This window comes from Sturnus vulgaris, chromosome 6 (genome assembly GCF_052056855.1).
Source record: "Sturnus vulgaris isolate bStuVul1 chromosome 6, bStuVul1.hap1, whole genome shotgun sequence".
Taxonomy (NCBI): Eukaryota; Metazoa; Chordata; class Aves; order Passeriformes; family Sturnidae; genus Sturnus; species Sturnus vulgaris.
Window position 1 is genome coordinate 4,492,033 of NC_142248.1, and position 23,850 is coordinate 4,515,882.

Sequence of the window (23,850 nt, forward strand, 5' to 3'; positions counted from 1 at the left end):
CTTTACCTCTTCCACCACTGAAACAACTCCCAGCATATGCTTTTTCTCCTGGGCTCTTTTGTTTTTCTAAGGCACTTGCATGAACAAGCACACAGGTCCATTTATTTATACAGAAATCAAATCAGCATCACAAACAGGCTTGTAAGCACTAAGAAAAATGTGATACCTGCTAATGAGGGGACACATTGTACTATCCAATGGTTGGGTTTCTTTCTTTTTTTTTTTTTTTTCTTTTCAAAAAACAAAAAATTTCTACAGCTTAGTGTGTTATGGTGGGTTACAGCAGGGATTTTTTTGGTATGTTTTACAGAATTTACCACTACAAAGAAACCAAGGAAGGCAAACGGCCACAAGTTTTGTTGCTCATTTACATGAAGCAGCAGATACATTGAAGAACATTCTGCTATTAATACAGAGCAAATCAAATTTTTCTAGTATTTAGGTCAGTGTGTTTTATCCCTTTGATTCTGGAAACGAGTAAACTAATTTAAAATTAAAAAAAAAAAGAGAAAGTGTTTACAAATTAAGAGAAAACTGCAGAAGTTAGAATATACATGACTTCATGCAATGATGCTAGGCTTCCTCCCTAGAAACACAGAAGATTTTAAAAGTCATCCTTTGTCAAAATAAGCTCTTCCACACTATTGACAAAAAAAAAAAAAAAAAAAAAAAAAAGGCCAAAAACAAACCACAACAAAAAAGACACATTTAATATACTGCTAAGGTTTTAATAGGTGATCAGGAAGGTGCTGACTCAGTTTCTTCTCCAGCTACTCTTCAACAAACCTTGCTCTTGTTCACTGTGCAGGAGAGTTCTCATCCCAGCAAGAGGAGTTTGCTTGGCACCACGAATGCAGATCACTTTGTGCAGTTTTTGCTGAGGTTAAATAAACCCATGATGTCAACCATTGCCTTCTGGATGTTCTGTCCAAAGCGATGAGAATCCTTCAGAAAAAAAACAAACAAAAAAAACCCAAATAATTGTAACTGTCCATCAACTGTTATTTTTCAGGCAAAAGAAGAAACTTTCTAATATTTTGTAGTTTTGGAGCTTATGGAATTCAGGCATGTGTTTTACCATACAATGGGGATTTTAACAACAGAAATTTCAACACTCTACAGATTAATCCAGGTTTATGCTATTACTGACCAACGAGTTCTTCATCATGCACTTACTTTCCTACAGTCAGAAATGAGATCATATCCTTTTGAAATCAGGTGCATGCACAGCTTTCTGCTACTTTAAAATTGCTGGGGTTTGATACTGCTTTTCCTACAAGATTTTGCAAAAGCTCATTTTTAGAAAAATTTTTAGAAAATGTTCAGTGAGTGCATGACTAATGACCAAGAAGTACTGAAAAAGCAGAAAAATTATTTTTATTTGAGTCCCTATCCCTAGAAATGACGAATAATTTGCCATTGAAAAAAGTATTGAAAATGAAAATAACAACTTTCTAAGTGTAAACAAAACAGGAACTTGTTCTGTTTATTCTAAGTGCTAGATGAATGGTACAAGAAAGAAATTAAGATCACAAATGTAAATTATTAGCTACATTACAGGATCTGCTACAATGACCCTACTAATATCAAGGCTGCACACATAAAATTCTGCCTTTTCTGTATGGACCTTTGACTTTACTAATAAGTAAAAAGAACAGAGCGAAATTTAAACTACAAGCTAACAGGCATCTGAAGAACAATTTCAACTATGATAAAAACAAAGCTGTATTTCCTAATCTTTAATGATTAACCAGAAGCACCATGATCTCCTGGACAAGTGAAGGTCAAAAGAGGAAAACTAGGTCAGCTATGTTACCCTGAATGAACTCAAGCATATTTAATAATGCTATAAAAATATAAAGGGGAAGGATGAATTGAACTCAAAGCAGGCCTCCACAACAGCAGGCTATTCAACATATGAAATCTACTATACTCTAATAATGGGTGTTATTTGAATAAATTTTTGATTAGTTATGTTTCATAAGCACAGATTATAATTTCTGGTTCAGCTTCGTTCAGTATAATTTACACCAGGAAGGCTTAAATAGAGACCTTACATTTTACTCAACTGCAGCCTGAGACAAATCAATCAAAACTGTAATAAGAAAAATCCATATATGCCCATCTTTCTCTTTAGGGAACACATGTGACCCTTGCACATGACTTGCAGGGAAATACATGTGTAAAGATGATCCTGGGCCACGGGTTTTCTTTATGCTTGAAAGTTCAAGTGAAACAGAACATGGTTCCTTGGTTCATGGAACTGTTGAATTTATACAACTGGAGACAAAAAACTCCAGCAAAACAGCACATATTGAGAAAGGAAAAACACATTATAACAGTATGTTGCAAGTTCTACTGTGTATTTTAGACAATGAGTAGAACAGTTCTATAAGCACTCAGCAGAACAGATTTATCAAACCACAGGAAAGGACTGACTCTTACCGTCTCAGAACAAGATATTTTGCTGGAGACATGGAAATGGATGGAATTTTCATCCAAGATAATGTAAGAAACACCATAACCATCATCAGCCACCTAGAGGAAGAAAGAAGAGAAAAACACATTTTAACCATTTCTTTCTCCTTCATTCTCAATCAACTTATGCACAATTAAGAAGTTACTACAGTTTTAAAAATCAGTTGCAATTTCCTCAAGTAAAACTCCAACTTCTAATTTTAATGCAAAATTTCTGAGGATTGGCTCCACTTAAGGAATAGTTCTAGTCTCTTCTGAAATGCATGGAATAACCATTTCCTGAATATTTGCCTGTAATATTTCCCAGCTTTAATAGAGCTTCAGTGCTTAAGCAGCAAGGAATAAAATAGTTCAGTTGCACACCTAAACAATCTATCAGTCTCCTGGGATCATTCTGCAGATGTAAACAAACACAGTGTAAAAGCCTTGCATCATGAAAACTTGCCAAATGCAAGTTTTCTTCTGGCTCTAAGCAAACATGTGGTTCTGAACACCTGTATCACAAATAGAGATCTGGTCCAATTTTAACATTAGGAGCATTAACTGTCCCGAGTTTCAGTTTGATGTTATATTCCAGCTGTGCCTGGTAAACACAGATTATCCTGATGTCACCCCTCTTCGTGTATTTCCTAACTCAAAGGATCACAGCCTTCCATCCCTCTGCAGCCACTGCTGCTAAGCAGTCTGACATTCTTCTCACTCTTCTCACTGTTAGTGCTACAGAGATAAACTCCATGTCATGCTTAAAAAAACCCCTTCAAAACCAACAAAAAACACATGCATGGAAAGCTGATGTACTGAATCTCTGAGCTACTTCAGCAAACCAAAGCACAGACTTTTGTAAACAAAAACAAAAGGAAGAGTTTTAGAAATTTCTGCAGCCAAAACCCTTCTCTATTGCCTTTTGGGCACTTGGAATAGTGGCTTCATGATCTGCTTGAGGAAGCCAGTTCCTCAACAATGAGCAGTATGGCCATAGCTAGGCCTCCTTGATACTGCAGATCAAATTAATTCCAACTTCAAAAACTACTGAAAGCTGCAGCAGAAACATGAGTAAATAAAAAACAGTTTAACACATCCCCTCCTTCCTGCTTGACAAACCAGCCAAAATACTGGTCACCCTAATTTCTGTGGGGCAAAGAGCAGTCCTGTGACACCTCCTTCAATAGAAATGCTTTTTGAAAACAGATTAATCTAGTATAATACCCCCATAAAGGCTGATTAAGAGGTCTTGTTGACACCAATATTCTCATCAATGGCCAAACTCAAATACCAATAAAATACCACTGCAAACAAGCAGCTTGTCAAATCTCTAACAATACACTGGTTTATTGAAAGTCTGCAGAAGCCATAGAACATGGCTGTATTCTTCACTTGCCATTACTCACACTTAGCAGGGCAAGCAGAACAATGTGAGCAGCTTAATCTGGAGGAATGTATGAACACGTTTATTAATCAAGCAGGAAATATAAAGAATAAGTCAAGCGTAAATAGTACTTTTACAAATCCCATACTTAAAAGGTAGTTTAGGTAATAAGGCATTTGTCACTGTAATAACAGCCTGAGGTACAGAAGATCTGGGCACAGGCAACGTGATAAGAACCCCAACTTCATCAGATCTCTTTGCCATGGAGCCCTGTACCACATTTCATAACTGTGTATTTCCTAAAGAATAATCCATGCTTGCAGTGGGATACCAGAAAAAGGTGGCACAGATTTTTCTGAGCACAGCCACATCACAGGAAAGCATTAAATACTTGCATTTAAAAGCATGAGCTTGCACCTCTGATATGCGACAATGAGGGATTACAGAGCTGAAATTTTGTGACAGGCATCTTGAAAATAAAACACTTTTTTAGTGGGTGCTTGTATTTGGGAAACATACCGGCCCAAACCCTCCACCAGAGGACAACATCTCCGGGTTCTTCTTCAGATCAATGTGCTGCTGTGGTGTCTGACTCGTTGACAGCCTCCAAGGTTCTGACAAAACCTTTATTAGACATGAAAGAGATGCAAACAAATAAAAAACACTGCTTAAGAACATGCAGCTTTCTCAAGAACTAGTCGAGATAACAAATGTTACAGCAGGTGTAATATTGCTTTATAAACTCTTAGAAAATACTTTATAAAGTAATATTAAGGATAACTCCCATTTCAATGGATTGAAAAAAATTAAGAAGCTTAAATGAAACGGTTAAACTTGTCCTGATATGGAAACCATTAACATATGAGGAAGTGATGTCAATTCCTCAAAGAGAAAAAAATAGAATTTCAATAGAAATGCTACTTCAAACAAGGTTATCTGGTCTACAGCCTTGTAACTCACATACAAAAGGTCTTGTTTTCACAAGACCATTATTAGTCATATTCAAATCCCAGGAAGATCCTATATCAAGTTAGAAGCTTGTAAAATCTCTAACAACACATCTTGGAAGTTTGTGGAAACTGTAGAAAGTTGTTTTATTCTTGACTTAGCTACATTTAGGAGAGCAAGCAGACAAATGTAAGTAGCTTGTTTTTGAAGCAAGGTGGAACACATTTTTTATTAATCAGAAAAAATTAGCAAGTGCAGTGTAATTATTTTTATAAAATCCAACCTTAAAATCTAGTTTAATTAATAATTTGTAAAAGTAATAAACAATGACATTAATGCCATATACAGCTCCTTTAACTATTAGTAACTTAAAAGGAATTGAATTTATCTGTTTCACAAGAAAAACACAGTCTCTGTTGCACTCCCTTGAAAATATGCAAAACCTGCAAGCAAAACAATTTTTTTCAATATTGATTATATATTTCTTGCAATTCTAAGTAACATGCATTATGCTAAAAAGCTCTGTGAAAGCATTCTTCTTGTTCTATCAATAAATGTCTATGTGAGGTTTGAGAACCTCCGGGTGCTCTTAGGCACTGAAACTGTTGGATTATTTTTTTTAAAAAGTAAGTTAATAGTTGTTATAAAGTTATTTATTGCAGAAGCACATCAGTCTTAAAGGCAAAAACAAAGCAGAGTAAAGGTAAAAAAAGCAGAACAATGGTAAAAAGCAATGGCATAAAAGCAAGTGGTATAAAGTAAAAGGCAATGGCAAAATGCAGTGGCATAAGGCCATGGCACAGAGCACCAGCTCTCCCTGATGCATGTTCTAATATAGAAACTTTTTAACTAGCTAAGACAGAAACTTGGACTACTACTTTTTAACTTATTAGAATTTTAGTTTCTTAGTACACTAGACTACGTACATGGCCTATCTTGTTTTAGCTAAAAAATGTAAGCAATATTCTTAACTTTAACTTTATTATGTTTGAAGTTAGGTTTTTGGAATTTCTAAGGAAACACTAGTATGTTTTTTAACTTTCACTAGAATATGTACTACTTTTTTTGGCATTTAAGACCCTTTACTTACTAAAAGCACTTAAAACTTATTTAACTTACTCACTTATGTTAAAACTTAAACTTTTACTTCTGCCTTATGTAAGTGACTTAATATACTTTAACCCATCTAAAGGCTTTCATTTAATTTTTGCACTCTGATCTCTCTCTGAAAGATTCAGAGAGACTCCTAGCTTACTAACTCTTAACACGAACACATAAAGGAAAATGAAACCAAACAATTTATCAGCAGATGTTAAACAGCACAAGCTGAAATTTTTACCTTTTTCCTTAGGAAAACCGGAGTCGTGCAAGTATCTTGAGCAGATACCACAAAACACTAACTGACCAAAGGGCTATTTATTTACAGAAGAGCTATCAATAAAAGTCACCCACTTCCTTGAGGAAAGGAGAATCCACAGCCAGGTACTTGGACACGACATAGAGGCAGAAGAGGTGGCGGTCGATGCCGGCCCCGGTCATGGCCAGGCGATACAAGTGCTGGTGTTTGGCAGCTGCCTGCCTGAAGAACTTCAGTGTATTTTCAGTCTAACAAAGCAAAAAAAAAAAAAAAAAAAAGATGAGGAAAACTCAGTTAGGTGAACTGCATTAAAGGATGGAGGTGCAGCAATGACTGTCAAGCCTTGAGCACTTAAAGGTCAAGTACAAGACAAGTGAACTCCAAAAGTATCCTCTGGCTTTTCAACCTCATGTATTTAATTACAGCTATTACCTGCTGGAAACTGCATAATGAAAACTAATTTGTACTTTAAGTGTTATCTAACCCTACAATCAAACAGGATTGCAACTCAAGTTTACTACATTATTTATAGTTTCTATAGATACTGGTCTTAAAAAGAGCAAATCTCAATGTGGTTTAAGGAATGCTCAAACAGCCAGTGCTATTTTAGAAGGCAAACTGCCAGCACTGAAGGTACAGAGGTCCATAAATGCTGGTCATCAAAATCAACGTGTAAGAGCAACTACTTCCCTCCTGTGAATTATTCTTCCTTCCCTGTCAGAAAGGAAAGCTTAACTGGTATGAGATTAGTTGTTCCATGAATCTATGTTTGAATTTTACAAGTCACAAAAAATTTCCCAAGTAATCACAGTTTCCTGGAGTTCAGAAACAGATAAATAAGGGTATATTTGGTTAAGTTCTGCCATTCTTTTTTGGTAAAGAATTTCTTCTCTACTGACAGAAAACATGGACAATTACCTTATGCAGCCCTTCAAAGCATCACTCTAAATGCTTAGAAACTATTTGGGGACTTGCATGGTTGTCTAGTGGTAACTCATGTGCCTTATGAATTATCACAGAATCATAGGCTGGCTGGGTTGGAAGGGACCTTTTAGATCATCTCATTCCAACCCTCCTGCCATGGGCAGGGACATCTTCCACTGGACCAGGTTGTTCAGAGCCCCATCCAGCCTGGCCTTGGACACTGACAGGGATGGGGCACCCACAGCTTCTCTGGGAGAACTGATCCAGTGCCTCACCACCCCCACAGTAAAGAACTTATTCCTAATACCCAATCCAAACCTGCTCTCCCAGCTGCAAAAGGCACCAACACCATGGACTTACACTTTCATTTGGGTCTTCCATGGCCCTAACAAAGCGACAGGACTCAACGGTGCACGAACGAACCGTCTCGGTCCTGCCTTCTCGGAACAGCCGTGTCATGGAGGCTTCATAGGTTAAAGAAAACTTCCCCATGTCCTTGGAAAAGGGAAAAATAACAGCTTAAAGGTTGAGGCAGAATTGGCCTCTCTTTCTTGATCAACAGCCCAAGCTAAGCACACAGGTTTATGAATCACTCCACAAATTAAACTCAATATTGAAGTTTTCAGCTTACCTAAAGATAATAAAGGCAAAAATAAGATTGGCAGCAGGATTTGATAAACACTAACAGAACAACCAGACTAGCAAATGCTACTCTCTGCATTTTATAGTCAACCTTCTTTAGTTTATAAGAGCAGCTGAATGTTGCTACACTGTTTTTTTTTTCTGATAGCACATTACAGGAAAGGCGAACTAAATGGAAGAAAATACAGGTAAGCATTTCTGTTAATCCTCTTAGGGAGTATCCATGACTACTGCATCATGTGTGACTCTAATCTAAAAGGTAAGCTTAACATGGTTTAGATTATAAACACAGCTATTAGAAGTTTCATGTCTTCTTTCTAGTCCAAAACGCCTAGGGACAGACCAACTAAGCAGAAGAGAAAAATTTAGAAATGTATCAGTAGGTGAACCATTGTAGGAGTGGTTTCCAGCTAGCAATCTGCTCAGGGATTGTATCAATTTGCATTGCACGCTTTTAACAACCACGTAGTCCCAGGTTTTAGTCACAAACATGTCAGACCCAGCTTAGTGAGGTTCTGTAAGCCAGAACAGTTCTGCTCTTACCCGGTAGTGAGCCAGCTGCAGGGCAAGCTGCACAAAGGCATCAGGGCTGGTTTTCACTTTCTTTATCAGTCCTTTCCCAAAAGTATCAAAATAAAATGAACAGAAGTCCACATCATCTGCTAGAGCTACGGCAGTGCTCAGAGACTTCTCAATCACTTCTTGGCACTTAAATAAACAAACAAACAAACACCTGTATGTATACAAACATGCATTCATGGTATTTGAGAGAACTCTTGAAAAAGTGCAAGTATTTTTAACTGATAAACAGGAATGATTGCTTTTATGCATGCCAGGAACATCATTACCTAAATAATTTCCCTTTAGGGAAAGAAGAGAAGCCATTTTGCTAGAAAGTTAAAATTCAAAAAGCTAATAAAAATGTTCTAAGTCAGTACACATTCAAAAATAACTTTTAAAAACCCACCAGCATCAAAATTGTTCAGATCAGAAGAATATAAAAGAATGGCCTACAGTTACAGAATGGCAATATTAGTGTGACTTCCAAGCTCCCATACATGTTTAATTAAATACATGACGAACCATTAGCTTTAAAATCCAAATAGGTGGTGGCAGTTTTTCTAGAAACTCAGGCAAAAAAAACCCCCCACTCCTTAAAAATCAAATCCTGTTAGGCATGTATACAGAACTATGAACACACAAAAAAAGGATAGTTATTCTAAAGGAACTATTAGACAAGAGTTTTTGTTGTGACAACAGTAATGAAACCTCAGCAAGTAAAAGTTTATTTTAATACAGTCACTATTTAAAAGAGGTAGCCACTTATTTTTGACATACTGCCAACCAAAAAAGCTTTTAGTAAAATGTTGGCATTTCCCAGTTAGAATTTTTAAAGATTGATATTAAAAACCTCTGACTTTCTAAGCAAATTGAGTAATGGCTACACTTGAAGCACACAACCCACAGGATTCAAAGGAATTTAAAGCTGATTTATAGGGTTATCTATAATTACATAAATTATTTGACCACTGGGGAAGAGAGCAGTTTCTTCCTCATACCACTAAATCTTATTTACTTACTTCTTCTGGAATTTCCCACTGCAGTTTGGTAGGAAGAGGAATATTTGGATTGGTATCTCCTCTGCAATGTCCATCTACTGAATAGCCCAGTTCAAGATACTCAGTTGCCATCACATTCTGCAAAGAATGACACTTCTTCAGAATTTCCAACACATTACTTACTGCCATGGAATTAGGATTTCATTGTGAAAGCAGCATAACCTATTTTCACTACACAGAGAAATAAAATATACAGTCCATTTCCAAATACTGAAAACAACTGCAAGTGAAGCCCCCAGTTTTACAAGAACACCAGATGTGCATCAAACACTTATTCAATTACACTGGTGCATTTTGTTAGATGCTACTGATTTAATAAAAAAAATTTCAATTCAAAACCCACCTCAAACTAAGTAGAAGTAAAAAACTAAACTCAGATTTCACAATCTTTGCTCAGTTTAGATTCTAGAAAATTTCATCAAGTTTGTTGTTTGTCAAAACTTATTCATCTAGGAATAATTTATTTCAGAGTAAGTGCAACCCCCTGCAAGAACTCAATTATTTTAAAGATTTGTATCCCTTTCAAAATTGCAGTTTATTTAAATGTGCACTAGAGTTCTTGGGTGGGAAAGAAGAATATTTCCAAGATGAACAACACAATTTGAACAGACATAAAAGGCCCTGTCTTACAAGATATCAAACATCCTCGATGTTAAAAGAAAAAATCCAGGAACAACAAACTTGCATACAGACACAAAGAATTGCCAAAAGATTTGAATCTGCTTAATATGGAAAGGAAAACCTTGATGATTTATTTCTGGTCTTTTATTTTAGTTTCATTTTCTCATTTCACTTAGTGGTCAGAACATGACAATTATGAAATAAAGCTTTGTCCATTCTATTCTAAAAACAGATGTAAAGAGCTAACAATAGATAACTTTCTAGAAAATTAAATCTTGTTTCAGTCATCTTAATTCTTAGCAGAAAATGCACCAACTAATAGTACAGACACATGAATTAAGCATATAATATCATTCATTAAAAGCAAAAAAAAAAAAAAAAAATCCCTCTTTACTTGAGATAGTCTACAGTGCATTGTCATGTCACTCTCTAATCAGTCTGGCCTTCTTTCTTCCCTGGGTGGAGAATGCAATGAGCATTTTTTTTTGTACTTATACACATGGAAACACTTCTACAATATAGCTCAGAAATTACTTGGGGGACCAGTTAGACTCAAGACCCATTTGCACAAATACATACAAAATCAGAATTAACTAATGTCTTTGAAATAGTTTTAATTGATCTGAGTCACATAACTCTTTGTAGGTTTAAGCTTCAAAACAAAAAAGGAAAAAAGTCAAATAGGATTTCAAGAATTAAACTAAGCATATGATGGACAGACATGGCAAAGTGAATTTATTGCATTTGTTGCACATAAATACAAGAGATAATGTCAACAGCAGATCAGTCTGCATCTTGGCAAACAATGCTTAGACAAAAAATTAAACTGTGTACAATTTTTTAAATTTTGAAAGTAAGCATAGGAGTTTTGTAGTGCAAGAAAGCTTAAGAGCTTTAGGAGCATGTACATACAAAAAATGCAATGCCATATCAAAGAGGATATCTGTGGATTTAAAACATTAAAGTAAAGTTAGATGGGGAGCTGTATCACCTTTCTGTGAAGACATCTAAGCTCACTAAAATGCTACCCTTCAAAACCAGCAGTTCTTAAGCAAGGGTTTGGGATCATTTTCAAATTCTAGTCACTCATCAGCCACCTGAATGCAAGGGATTGAAAGCAGCTGCTGACCTTCAGGGTCACATTATCTCCTGCATTAGCTCTTTGTACCAAACACCTACCTCCCACAGGTGTCCAACAATAGGAGCATCTGCCCAGGAGTGCTCTGCATTCAGACCAATTTTGCCATTTTTGAATACTATAAGAGTGAATGTCTTATCAAACCACCTACAAAAGAAATCAAGGTTTCTTTTTGGTTTTGCACATTTCAAAAGCATTTTTGTATTGTAACTTCCTCTCTCTGTAAAATTCACATTCAAATGCACTAGGACTTAGCCTTTTTTATTTGAGAACATTTAAATAAATAGACAGAAATTTGAACTACAAGGCCCTGCACCTGAGTCGAGACAATGCCCAGTACCCACAAACTGATGGATTAACAGATTTAGCAGCTCTGCAGAGAAAAACTTGGGGATGAAAAATCCATCATGAGCAGCCCAGGAAGCAAATCATGTCCTGGGCTGCTTAAGAAGCAGCACGGCCAGAAAGGTGAGGGAGGGGATTCTGCCTCTTTACTCCACTCTGGTAAGATCCCACCTAGAGAGCTGTGTCCAGCCCTGGGGTTCTCAGCACAAAAAGGACATGGAACTGGGTCACAGGAGAGTCATGAAAATGGCAGGAGTGCTGGAATACTTCACCCGTGAAGAAAGGGTGAGAGTTGGGCAGTTCAGTCTGGGAACAGTTTCTTGCAGCTTTTCAATAGATAGAGGGCTAACAAGAAAAGCTGAGAAAGATTTTTTGTCATGGCTCATAGTGACAGGACATGGGGCAACAGATATAAACTGAAAGAGAGTAAATTTAGATGTGTTATAATAGAGAAATATTTTTTACAGTGAGACACTGGAACAGATTGGCCAGAGAAGCTGTGGGTGCTTTGTCATTGCAAATGCTCAGGGTCAGGTTGGAGTGGGCTTTGAGCAATCTGATGTAGTGAAAGTTATCCCCTTCTCTTGCAAGAGAGGGCTGGAACTAGATGAAGGTCCCTTCTACCCCAAACCTTTCTGTGATTCTATGGAATTTATCAACTTAAAAGTCATCATTAATTAATACGTGTAGCCAAATTCTACAAAAAAAGGAAGGGATTTTCCACAGTGTCAACACTGTACCTGTCATAACATCTGCCATGTATCAGTGATTTTGCATATGCATCCAGTGACCTCACTGGGTCTTCTTTCTTGTACCCCTGCTCAACGTCATCCAATGTCACAAAAAATGCTGCTTTTTCAACAGCATCTAAGGACTGCTTGTTCTTTCCACGGCTAAAATAAGCCTGACGAGCCTTAGCCCATGGCACTCTGTAAAAAAGAAAATTGGTTTATAGCCAGATTACATAAATTTGTCAATGTTTGATTATCTTTAAAATCACTATGAGACATTCCTCCTACTTCTGTGGAATTCGACACAACTGCTTTCCTTGCATTCAAACCGTGAGAGCTGTGAAAAGCTCTGACAACACTTGTACAGTGGAATCCTAAGAACCAATTCAACTCATCATCACACGTGTGCAAAACCTCATCCTCAGAAACTCAGCATCTCTGCACATGCAATACCTACAGCATAGGTCTACACTTGAAACTAAACAAAAGAAAGGATCTATTATAAGGAAGAAGACAACAGTAAAAATAATATAGGATTGCTGCTACAAAGTTTTTTTAACTCCACACAATTACAAGTGGCTGAAGCACTGTTACACATCATCAATATACAAAATCAGTGAGCAAAGTGTAAACAACTGACTGCAGACTATTTTAAAATTCTAAAGCCAATATTCAATGATTAGGTTATTCAATGATTTCTAAACACTAAACTCATTTTAGAAGTAATAACCACCATACCTATCTCCTGCAGTAAGAGCTGCAAGTTTCTCTTCACCAGGCTGAGGTTCTGAATCATCATCAAGAATTCTCTGTATTTGCTGCTCAATTTCTCGGGGCCTCAGCAATCTGCCATCATGGTACAGCCACACTTTGAAGTAACGGCCCTTGTGATACACAACAATGTGTTTGCTGTCTTTCACGTGCTGGAGGGTATCTACAATTGTAATCACTTATGTGAACACAACGCTGAACTCCCAAAACACTACTGCACTAAAGAACATCAGACACCTATTGCGTGTACTACAAATTATTTCATCACCCCATGTTATTTCATCACAGAGATTCCCACACCAAACAGCCAAATACCCAGATCTGACAATCATTTGCATGTATAGCACCACCAGTCTCCACTATTAAGCAAATAAATCTGTATTTCTGTAGCTGGAAAATGAGCATTGGTAGTGTAGTCTGGTGAAGCAGTCAGCAATGAACATGAACAGGTGAGTATCAGGAAAGGTATTTTTAAATCATTTGCATTCAGGTGCTAGAAAACTCATGGAGAATCTTAAGAAACTCAAAATTTATACCACGAGCCTTTGTTTACATTTGTCCTGGCAGATGCAGAATGAATATTCAATATATGGCCAAAATGTGTAATGTTATGTGAAGCAGAAAAGTAGGCCATATTTTTTCCTCATTTTACTATTTTCATGACTTAACTGGCATAGCCTGAACTTAGTAATGAAGGCATTGTATCAAACCATACCCCCAGTCATTCACCCCACAGCATGTTTTGTCAAAAACTGTAACTATTTAACAACTGCTCAAATGACAGGATACAATGTTCATCAAGATTTTACCACCAATTTATACAAAGACAATTTATTTCCTTTTCTTTTCTTTAGGAACTGAATTGAGATCAAGGAGACAAGGAGTCAAGCTGCTCATGAGAATGTGTGAAAATGTTTTTGGAACTCACTTAGACATATACAGAATAACACAATTGCTTTTCCTTCAGAAAAACAGAAACAAAGAAAAATGGAAAAAGTGTAATGGGAAATGTGAAAAGCCTGGGAGGAAAATAGGGTAATTATTATATTGACTGTAGTTTAATTTGAAAAACTATACAGGAGAAACTGAGGAGAACGACCAAGATATACAGGATGTATTTTCATCAGGTGCTAGTTAGAATGAGCCACTTCTACACTTCTGTGCAAAACTTATTTTAGACTGAAAGAAAACCAAATCTGAGGCTAAATGCAAACTGTTTACATCTTTTATTTTAATGACAACAGGGAAGGGGTAAGGGCTGCACTCTTAGTACTTGAAGCATTGCAGTATTCTAAATAATAGTAGCTCATTGACTGAAGTTGTCCAATAGAGATTTAAAAACCTGCTCATCTATTTCAGCTGCTGGTTATGACATGGAGTAATGACACCAGGGATGTCCTTTCCTTCACTCTGCAGATAAAGCTGTCTGAGGCATAGCTGAAAAAAAAATTCCTCAACAATCTAGCAAAGGCCAGCAGCAGAAGTGAGAGCAAAGTCCTTATCTGACACATGCACCTACTGCTTTATCCACCAGCCAATGCCACTTGTCCCCCTTATCCAACCTCTCACAGCACAGCAATTGTCAGCCCCCAGCAGGCAAGAGTGGGCAGATCCCCGCATCTCTTTAGAAACTCTCTGCCTTGAATTCTGTAGTGGAGAGGGAGTGACAAGTTTGAAGGCAGTTGGAAACATGAGAGTGAGTTCCAGGCCTCAGAGAAAGTAAAATAAAAACCTCCCTGTCTTCAAGTGGCAGCCCAAATGTGCATTCCCAGTGGAGGTGACTAAACAATAACTCCTGCTTGTATTTCACTGTGATGCTGCCACAATGATGCTCTGTTGGGTAAACATGGGAAATCAGTTCTAAGAGCCTCTTCAGCACAGGACATGACCAGGGAAGCCTAGATGGAGTTCAGGCTTTTGTAGAAAATCACAACAGCACAAGTCTCCACCAAAATCTGCTGTGAAGTTCTCAAAGAGTAAGGAGATGAATAGCAATGTTTTCTTCCACCTGCTGATTGCAAATGGGAAGTTTTTCTAGATGCAGTCTGACTCCACTTAGAGTGACAAAACTTAGGAAAAGCAAAAAAAAAAGGGCAACAAAAAAATGCCACTTTTTATATTAAGACCTCAAAAATCATCTAAAGCTTGGAAAATAAAAGTAAAAGTTATTTACAAATTAGAAAACAGGGCAGACAATATTATCTTGAAGTAAAGGAGAAAATCCACTAAAAAAGCTTCAAAATCTCCCTAAAATGAAAAACATCTAGTCACTTTACAGCAATCCATTACATCCCAAGTCTTGGAAGACAGTATTGATGTATAGACTTGTGCCAATCAGATCTTTATCTGGAAAACCAGATTTTTAGTAGAAAAGACACCAAGCCCTGAATTCCACCGAAGTGCTTTTTCTCCTTGGCTGCCCTTGCTTACCTGATTCCTCTCCTGGGATTCGGGAAGTATTAAACATCCTTTCCCACTGAGCTGAGCAGAGTGGAACAGTAGATCCCATCAGAAGAATCTGTGAAGAAAATGTACATTAAAATGTAATTTTGCACATACGATTAGAAAATTCAAAAGTAAAGAAAAACCCCAAGATCTGGTTAACCAAAGGCTTCAGAATAGTAAGATTTATATAATACATTGATGAAATGTTGAGGTTTTTTCTCCTTTGAATTACATATGGAATATTCCATGGACATTCCAGAAACATTATTTTTTCCCCTTCTACCAAAAGCTCACCCTTCAGGAGGGAAGACTGAAGCTAGCTAGCATCTGAAATCCACAGCTCTCCATGGGTGATCTGCATGCAAAACTTACACATGCAGCATGCATTACCCCTTAATTCATTCTTTTATGCCTGTGTAGGAACAAAAGTTCACATTTCTCAGAACTTATAGTTCCATACAATTAATCACATCCCTTCAATGATCTTGAAAAAAACTACTTAACTGTTGCCACAGTATTTATTTACTACAATACACAGCCACTGGATAGTACAGAAACTCAAATGAGATTTGCCACCTAGAAATTAGTGCAACACAGGATTTTATCACTATCTTGAGCTCCCACTGGCCCATTCTTGGTGTCAAGTGGCCTCCAGACCTTTCCTGTATTGTACCCATACAATTCTGTGTTTTTGACAGCTGGTAGTTTCTGCCCATGTGCAATTCAAGTGATACCCAAGATGATCTGGATCACAAAAATTTGTGACAGCAAGACATTCCTTTCCTCTCCCATTTTAAAAACCTGGTCAGCTTCTCAGAGATTGTGCTGGAAAAAGACCAAAAGCCATTTAACCTGATATACATACTGGCTTGATTTCTTGTCTGTCCAGTTTTTTCCGATAGAGCAGGATGGCATGGATAACATTACCAGCTCTAGCTGCCTGCAGGGTTGTGGGACACAAAGAAAGGAAGTCCTGTAAAGTAGATAAGAATCATAAGTTAATGATTACCAGGCTAAATTAAAAAAAAAAAAAAAAAACCAACCCAAACCTGATAGTACTTCTCATCCACATTCTTAAAAGTTTATTCTGGACAATGCAGAAAAGGCTTTAAAATTTATGAAGTGCACAAGTGTAGTGAGCTGATGAAACTTTTCTTCAGCAGTCACAATCTCCTTAAACATTCTTAATCATTTGAGTAGAAAAGACAGTGCTACATAAAACCTGGTCCAAGACCATCATATTTCTTTTTCTCTTTCTAATTTTCAGTCTTTTACAATTTCACTTCCCCTACGTACATTTGTAGCATGAGCTAGCACGTCTCCATCAGCTGTGTTACCCATGAAGTTTTACATGGAGCTTTTGGAATATTGCTTTTTACAGGAAGGACAAAACTGTTTAAGTCATTACTGCATGACTTTGCCAAAGTGGAGGCTGTGCTAGGGTTGTTAAGATAAGTATGTGACATACTTGAAGGCACCTCAAAGACACTGGCTGAAGAAGAAAGAAAAACAAAGGTTACATCCTCAGTGGCAATGGGTTTCTAAGCAGAAAGACACCATGAAGTAAGAGACCTGCCAGAAATGTTACAGTGCTTGGCACAAAAGGTGTTTATAGGATTCACCTACCATTGCAAAATAGTTGCTATTAACCATAATTGGTCCACGTCCCCTAAGGTAGATATATTCTTCCCACCAATCACTAACCTGCACAGGAAGGAAAAACAAAAGCAGTAAAATCTCATCATTTCCACAGTTTATGTCTTCTATGCTGATGGCTCCACAAGACAACATTCCACACAGAAGTAGGAAGGAAACTGCTAATTTGCCTCCCTATTTAAAAAAGACAATAATCCCTGCCCTGCTAATTTTTATCAGACTTCAGGGAAAACAGGGGAGAAAAGGGTGAGAGAACCAAATTAAATTCAGCTATATCTCTCTGATAAGGTTTCAAAGAAGTCATGATCTCCACATAATATTTAAAATGTATCTGATCTCCTGAATCCTTTACAGTCTTTGCCAGGACAGATAAGGTGACCTGGGTACAGGCACATTAGATAATATATCAAGAAAGAATTAACATTACAGTTCTCACTATGATGTTGAGAGTTGGATTTCTTTTTTTTTTTTTTTTTTTTTGGTAAGAAAAAAAAAGATAGACCAACAACTCAATTGATACAGTTCTTTTATTTTTCTTATACATGCCTTAGCTGCTCTGTATTAAAAAATTGTTCTAAATCACCCTTCTAAACTACCTGGGTAGCCAGGCCTGTTATTAAGTTACCAGGCTCAACAAGGAAATAAACAAACCTCCAAAGCAATCAAACAACAAACCCTAACAGCAAAATTTCCCAGAATAACAAAACGCAAAATAAGGACTTTTTTTTTTTCAAGTTTCATTCACCTTTGTTCACCACACTGTTTACTAAATCACACAAATTATTTACCTGCAAAGTCACGTGTACTTTTAAAAACATTAAGCAGTTTCAATTTCCTTCTTTCACATTTAGGAAATAATGGGATTTAAGCCAAAAAGAGCACCAGGGAACAAATACAACTGAGCCTCCTATTTATCTACTTACGTAATTGGTGGCCCACCAGGATTTTAGCTTCAAATACCACTGAAGCCTTGGTCCCAAATTAAATGCAAAATCTTTGGCAAGACCCTCCATTCTTTTGAACTTTTCATCATCCATGAGTGGTCGAACTGACTCCAGATACTAGAACACAAGAAAAGAATCAGCATCACTACAGGAACTAATATGTAGCTTCTCACCAGTCCTACATAAAACACTTGAACAGCAAAGATTATCCAGTCTCAAGCCATAAGGCTGCAAATACCATGTTTTTAAAATAAGACTACATGATCTTCTAAAAATCTGCTGCAAACTTCAAAAAATAAAATATTTTTTCAGACATTTGCCAGCAAAACTTTCTGAAGATTTTCCACTCTGAAGGGTAAGACATGCTGCTTCTTCAGTAGCAGACAGATTTATTTTTTTCTCCTCTAAAAGTCCAACCTTCAGTTTCTGTGACATACCGCCATATTTACACACTTTGCTACAAGGTTTTGTGTTTTAATACACACGTTTAATAACACTGTACAGCTGGGGAGGATAATAAAAGTGGTCTGCTTCAAAAACCCTGGAAATCACACTTTGTGGCACAGCATTCCAGCAATAGGCACCGTGTCATCCAACGTGAATCACACTGGCTCCAAACTGTCCCCAGTTTCACTGGTTTGTCACAGCCTTTATTTTAATTTCCACGCAGAAGTTTGAATCTGTTCCACCATTTTAATACCACTCTGCAGTTTCTCATGAGGCATGGCAAAAACACCCCAAAAGGCATCGAGGTATGGATGCTGTGCTACTAAAGAAAAGGAATTGGTGAGTGTACATACCCTGGTAACTGTGTCTTTAACAGCTGGAACTGGCAGTCGTGGTAAAGATGTCTGGAAACTGTATAACATGGGTTTTCGCCCTGAGAAAAGCTTTACAAGGGTCTGAAGAAAAGCAAAAATAAAATAAACACACCAAATTATTAGGTCCAATGAAAGAAAAATGCCAGAGTAAACGTGTAATGTAACTCACAGTCCTTTTCACTGGTAAATTATACTGTACTAGATTTAGGAAGCTACCAAATTTATCATGGTTTCACAAGTAAAAAAACGACTTGGACAGAAACTAACTTCCTAAATGTTAAGCACCATGTCATTGGAAGAGCAAGATAGGCATGGTCATTCCTGACATCCCAGTCATCATCCTGTCACAGGCAATACTGCTGTTTATGCAAGGGCACACCTTGATCTCAACACAAATACAGGTACTTAGCACTTTTCTTCAGACATTCCCCCCTGGAAAGATTAAAAAGACCACGTTTACAGCTGACCTTTTACTATATTACATTGTAGATACTAGAAACATATCTAAATTGTGCTTCAAAACACAATCATTATCAAGCCTGTGACTCAGCTAAGGTTTCTAGATAACTACAGTAACCTTGAAGAATAATAATTATGCTTTTTTATCATGGTTTAATGTTTTCCAAAAGTTACAGCTCAAGATCAATAACAGGGCCAATGTTACAAGGAGTTAATTCAAGCATGAATCCATCTCAGGTAGTTTACTGCATGATTTGAACATACCAAATTGTGCAAGCATGCCAGTGTTATACTCAGTGCTTGTGTTACATAAAAAAACCCCAGCAACAAACCAAAAAAGCCAGAGAGAACTTAGCTTCAGATAATAGAGAATCTCCTGTGTTCCACAGGGGAGTGCAAACAGAAGCAGATTTTCTGTCCACCTCAACTTTTCAGTTGCAGCACACACTAAGCTGAAATTCTAGACCATGCAACTTCAAGGCTACTCATGAGAGGACGTGGACACTGCCACCCCATTCCAGCACCAAAGTCCAGTGAAGTGTTACACCAACAATCCAGTGGAATTTTCACTGTTTGAGTGTAATCTTGCTCCAGTTCACAGGATAGTGTATACAAGCCAAGAGACAAGACACAATAAAACAAAGGATGTCATTTCACTACTAAACTCTGAAAACTTCTCCTAACAAAACTGTTAGGATGTAAAGCTTTTCCTCCCTCTCACTTTCCTGGGTCAGCACAGGCAGAGGAGACAATTTTAGGCAGCACAGAACAACTAGGAATTGCAGAGTATTACCAGCAACTAAGACCTCCCTGCAAATGGATGTGCATGAGAACCATCAGATGTACGTGGGCAGCACCACAGTGATCTGCCCCATGAAATCCAGTCGTGCTTCAGGACAAGATAATTTTGGAAACAGGTGGGAAAGAAAAAGCTCAGCTTTTCATCTGGAAATCTAATTTCATACGTGGAGACAATTTCATTCCAAAAACTCTTAAGCCAGAAAAGGCTAAAATTATTTTAAGAGAGTACCTGCTCAACTGACAAAAACCAGGAAACACATTTCACAGTATTTATCTCTTAAGAAAACTTGTAATAGAGAATTTATAATAGCGTGAGGCCAATAAAGTGCTCTGACAGACACACACATTTCATTACATCTCTGATTTCATAGGCAGACACAGCAAATAATGTCATTCTAACATATGTTGCATCTGTTCACACATAATTACCATTTTTTAATTCAATTTTTTTTAAATGGCAACTAATATTTGGATTTCCCTCCCTAACACTGGTACAGGAAATTTGACTTTACAAGGTGAAATATCCTGATTAAAAGTGCCACCAGACTTCCAACCAGTCTGAAAAATCACTTTGTACTGTGACTAAAATTAGAGCTCATGTTTTTGATCTGCATGATCATTTGAAGAGAAAACAGGATTATAAAAATCTAGAAAGCTAAGGTAGTTGGAGGTGTTTCACTAGTGAAACCAGTCTTCTCTTTTGCTGGGTCTAGTTAAATAGACCTTCATAGTAGGTGTAGATGAGACACTGTTGGGCATACACCTTCAGTGTTCTCCACTTCTAAAAATATACAATACACAACAAAATACATATGCAACATATATGATAGACTAAAATTGATAAATACAATATGCAACACAGCACGGTAAGTAGCATCACAGTTCATACTGTTTTAAGGTTGATAAGGCAATATTAAGAGCTTTGAAGTATCTATCTGGTAGGACATGCTAAAAACCAAGGCAGCTACAGCTCCAAGCAATTGACAGAAAGCCTTACCATTCAGAGCCTCTGGATGGTACCAATTTGAGTCATGAGGCTGATACCACTTCCAGGAGAAACCAGCAATTAGAAATTTCATTTGTAACAGACAAACATTAAACTCTATTTTAGTGTACACCATTCTGGATAACTGTCCTTGAATAGCTCCCAGAGTAAATCATGACCCGGGCTTAGTTTAACACACATCCATGAATTTTTGAGGCCGCAGAGATTTTATTTTATCACACTACAGAAACTAAGCTATTTCTACCACAATACAGGCAAAAGTGAGATGAAAGGACTGAGTCCAAGTAGCAAAACCCCACTTCATCTCTTGCAGCACCAACATCTACATCTCCTCACTTTATACCTTATCATATCCTTCAAGAATCCTTTTCCAAAGCACCACGACAGCCCACAGGTGACATACCACTCTCACCTCACCCTTATCTGAAAACTGCATAACATCCTACCTACACCTTATGCTTCTCCCCCAACTCTTTTTGGAGGCATGCCAATAAGTCAGTTGAAAGGACACTCAGCAATATTTTCTTCAAGCATAAGAATAATTTTATAATGGATGACTAGAAATCCTAACATTACAACAAAGAATTAGGGGAGCACTTTCTGTGAGAACAATATTCTTTGGTGCTGCAGCCACAGTTCTTAAAGCTGTACTTGCACACAGAGTAAAAGTAGGCATTGAGTCACACAGGCCCAAGGTGCTGGCAAATTAACAAGTTATTCTTGAAGTGTTTACTCTTCCTTCCAGAAGGCCATGATGAATAGTTTCATTACAGCATTAGAAGGGTGACAGCAGAAATAGCTACCTGACAGCCCCCCGTCCCATGACACAAAAAACACAAGAAAGGAACAAAAATTACAAAATTTTCTTTTAAGGCTTTGGAACACTGATCAGGTAGAAGTTAAGACAGAACAAAGCCTTACCATCCAAAACTTGGTGCCAGCACTAAGCTTGCCGTGCTCGGAGAACATCCAGCCATGGTAGGAGAGCAGCATTTTCAGGGAGTAGCGCATCGTGACGATAAGGGCAACCCAAAGCCCCGTGCCAAAAAGCACTCCACTCACAATGTTCTGTGTTTGGTTTGACATATAGCCACTGCTTAAAACAAAAGCCAGCACATGCCAGTCAGTGTCCACCTAAGTTCCAAAGAGAGGCTGGTATTGCAAACATAAAAAAACAGTAGTACAGACAGGCTTTACACAAGCTTTATGTCTGCTTAGCTTGCTTTCATAAATTCCTTTCCAAACACCTTTTCATGCAGCAACATCAAAGGCCATAAAAGTTCCCAAATGTGCTTCCCAAATACCCAGAACTGCAGCAATACTGGTACAACAAGCTCCCTATTTCACACCCTCCCACATCTGTCAATTTGTCTTGCCATGCCGCAAAGTTGCTGTTCCAAAACCGATACATTTTAACAGGAATAGCTTTAAGAGTAGCTGCAAATAAAGCTGATTTCCCTCCAGAGGAACACTCTACTTACGTTGTATCAAGTGTTCTGTTGATCTTGGCTATTATTCCTAGGGAAGGATCAATTTTGGCATACATGGTTGACATCACACCCACAACTACAATAAGCCAGCTGGATGGGCTAGCAGGATAAACGCCGGTGATAATTCCATTCTGGAAAGAAAAGCCTTCACATAATTTTTTTCATACCAAAGTGACTGACTTCATATTACCACAGAAAGAAACAAAAATCAACGTACTGAAGTCATCTAGTTATAAATAAATACTTAAGATTGTCCAACATTTTCGTACATATCTCAACAGTAGGGAATGGATTTACTTAAGTTTGATTACTACAGAAAATTGTAACAATGATATCGATAGGGAAAGGAACTTTTACATTCTCTTGCAGACACCACTGATCCTGCTGCAAGTCCTACTAAAAATACTGAAACTAACTAACAACTCTAAAAACAAATGCTGTTTCAATAATTTCGATTTACACTGAGACGTTTCTACAGGAATACATGACAAAAATATTCCACTGAATAAGACACTGAGAACCAGCATTAATGTTTTTTATGTAATTTAAACAGTTCTTCTCATGGCTTTGTAAGTAAAATTTAGTAAGATTTCTGTTAATATGTTTATGTTTTTGAAAGAGATGTTGAAGATAGCCTGTAGGTTATGTAGTTTGCTACTAATTAAACAGATATTTAGAATTATAATTCCATGAATAGAACAATAAATTCATAGCAATCTACATCAAACACCTCATCAGAAACAGTAATACTTAGCTATAATAAAGAGTGTAGCCTTGTACCTCTAAGACATAGGACTCTAAAAATCACAACTAGTCGTATTTTTGACTTCTGCTAAAAGATTACATAATTATGTGGTGCATTATGAAGAGAATGAAGATGCTCGAGTTAATTTCTGTATCTGCTTCATCTTGCTTCCATAGAATAAATCAAAAATATGTACCCTTTCAGTCTCTGCAGTATCACCCTGTGCCACCTTCCTCAGCCCCCCTAGTCTTAAATAAAATCCCTTTCACAATGAGGAACTTTATTTACCATAAGGGAAAAAAAATCAGTTTTCCCTAAAAAAACTTCAATAAATTCATAAAACATTAAATAACCCCGAAGTTTGGTGGACTGGACTAGTGAAGCATACCTTGAATCTGATGAACTTCTTCTTCCATGAATAGACACCAGACAGGTAAATCTGTTTGAGTGCCTCATGGCTCATACGCAGGTCAATCCCATCTGGAGTTACTGTGAATTGAAAAGCTACTGCCTGATGAGCTTCCGCCATTTTCAGAGAGAGTT

At 37.3% G+C, this 23,850-nt stretch overlaps 1 protein-coding gene across 5 annotated transcripts in view; it reads right to left on the reverse strand.

Moving 5' to 3' along the window:
* Positions 1-707: 707 nt before the first annotated feature.
* The window catches only part of CPT1A (carnitine palmitoyltransferase 1A), a 35,731-nt gene continuing 12,588 nt past the window's right edge, over positions 708-23,850 (reverse strand). For 3 of the 5 annotated variants that reach the window (XM_088166772.1, XM_088166771.1, XM_088166773.1), the window contains 18 exons: positions 23,696-23,850; positions 22,554-22,693; positions 21,994-22,168; positions 18,786-18,887; positions 17,965-18,102; positions 17,012-17,089; positions 16,251-16,358; positions 15,371-15,458; positions 12,908-13,103; positions 12,179-12,367; positions 11,135-11,240; positions 9,296-9,412; positions 8,259-8,423; positions 7,434-7,568; positions 6,245-6,397; positions 4,364-4,468; positions 2,446-2,538; positions 708-945 (listed from right to left, as the gene is read on the reverse strand). In XM_088166772.1, the coding sequence (XP_088022898.1) occupies positions 859-945; positions 2,446-2,538; positions 4,364-4,468; positions 6,245-6,397; positions 7,434-7,568; positions 8,259-8,423; positions 9,296-9,412; positions 11,135-11,240; positions 12,179-12,367; positions 12,908-13,103; positions 15,371-15,458; positions 16,251-16,358; positions 17,012-17,089; positions 17,965-18,102; positions 18,786-18,887; positions 21,994-22,168; positions 22,554-22,693; positions 23,696-23,836 (2,316 nt within the window). In that variant the 5' untranslated portion in view covers positions 23,837-23,850 and the 3' untranslated portion in view covers positions 708-858. The remainder of the gene's footprint in view (positions 946-2,445; positions 2,539-4,363; positions 4,469-6,244; positions 6,398-7,433; positions 7,569-8,258; positions 8,424-9,295; positions 9,413-11,134; positions 11,241-12,178; positions 12,368-12,907; positions 13,104-15,370; positions 15,459-16,250; positions 16,359-17,011; positions 17,090-17,964; positions 18,103-18,785; positions 18,888-21,993; positions 22,169-22,553; positions 22,694-23,695) is intronic. The other 2 variants (XM_014873550.2, XM_088166774.1) reach the window with 1 other exon arrangement.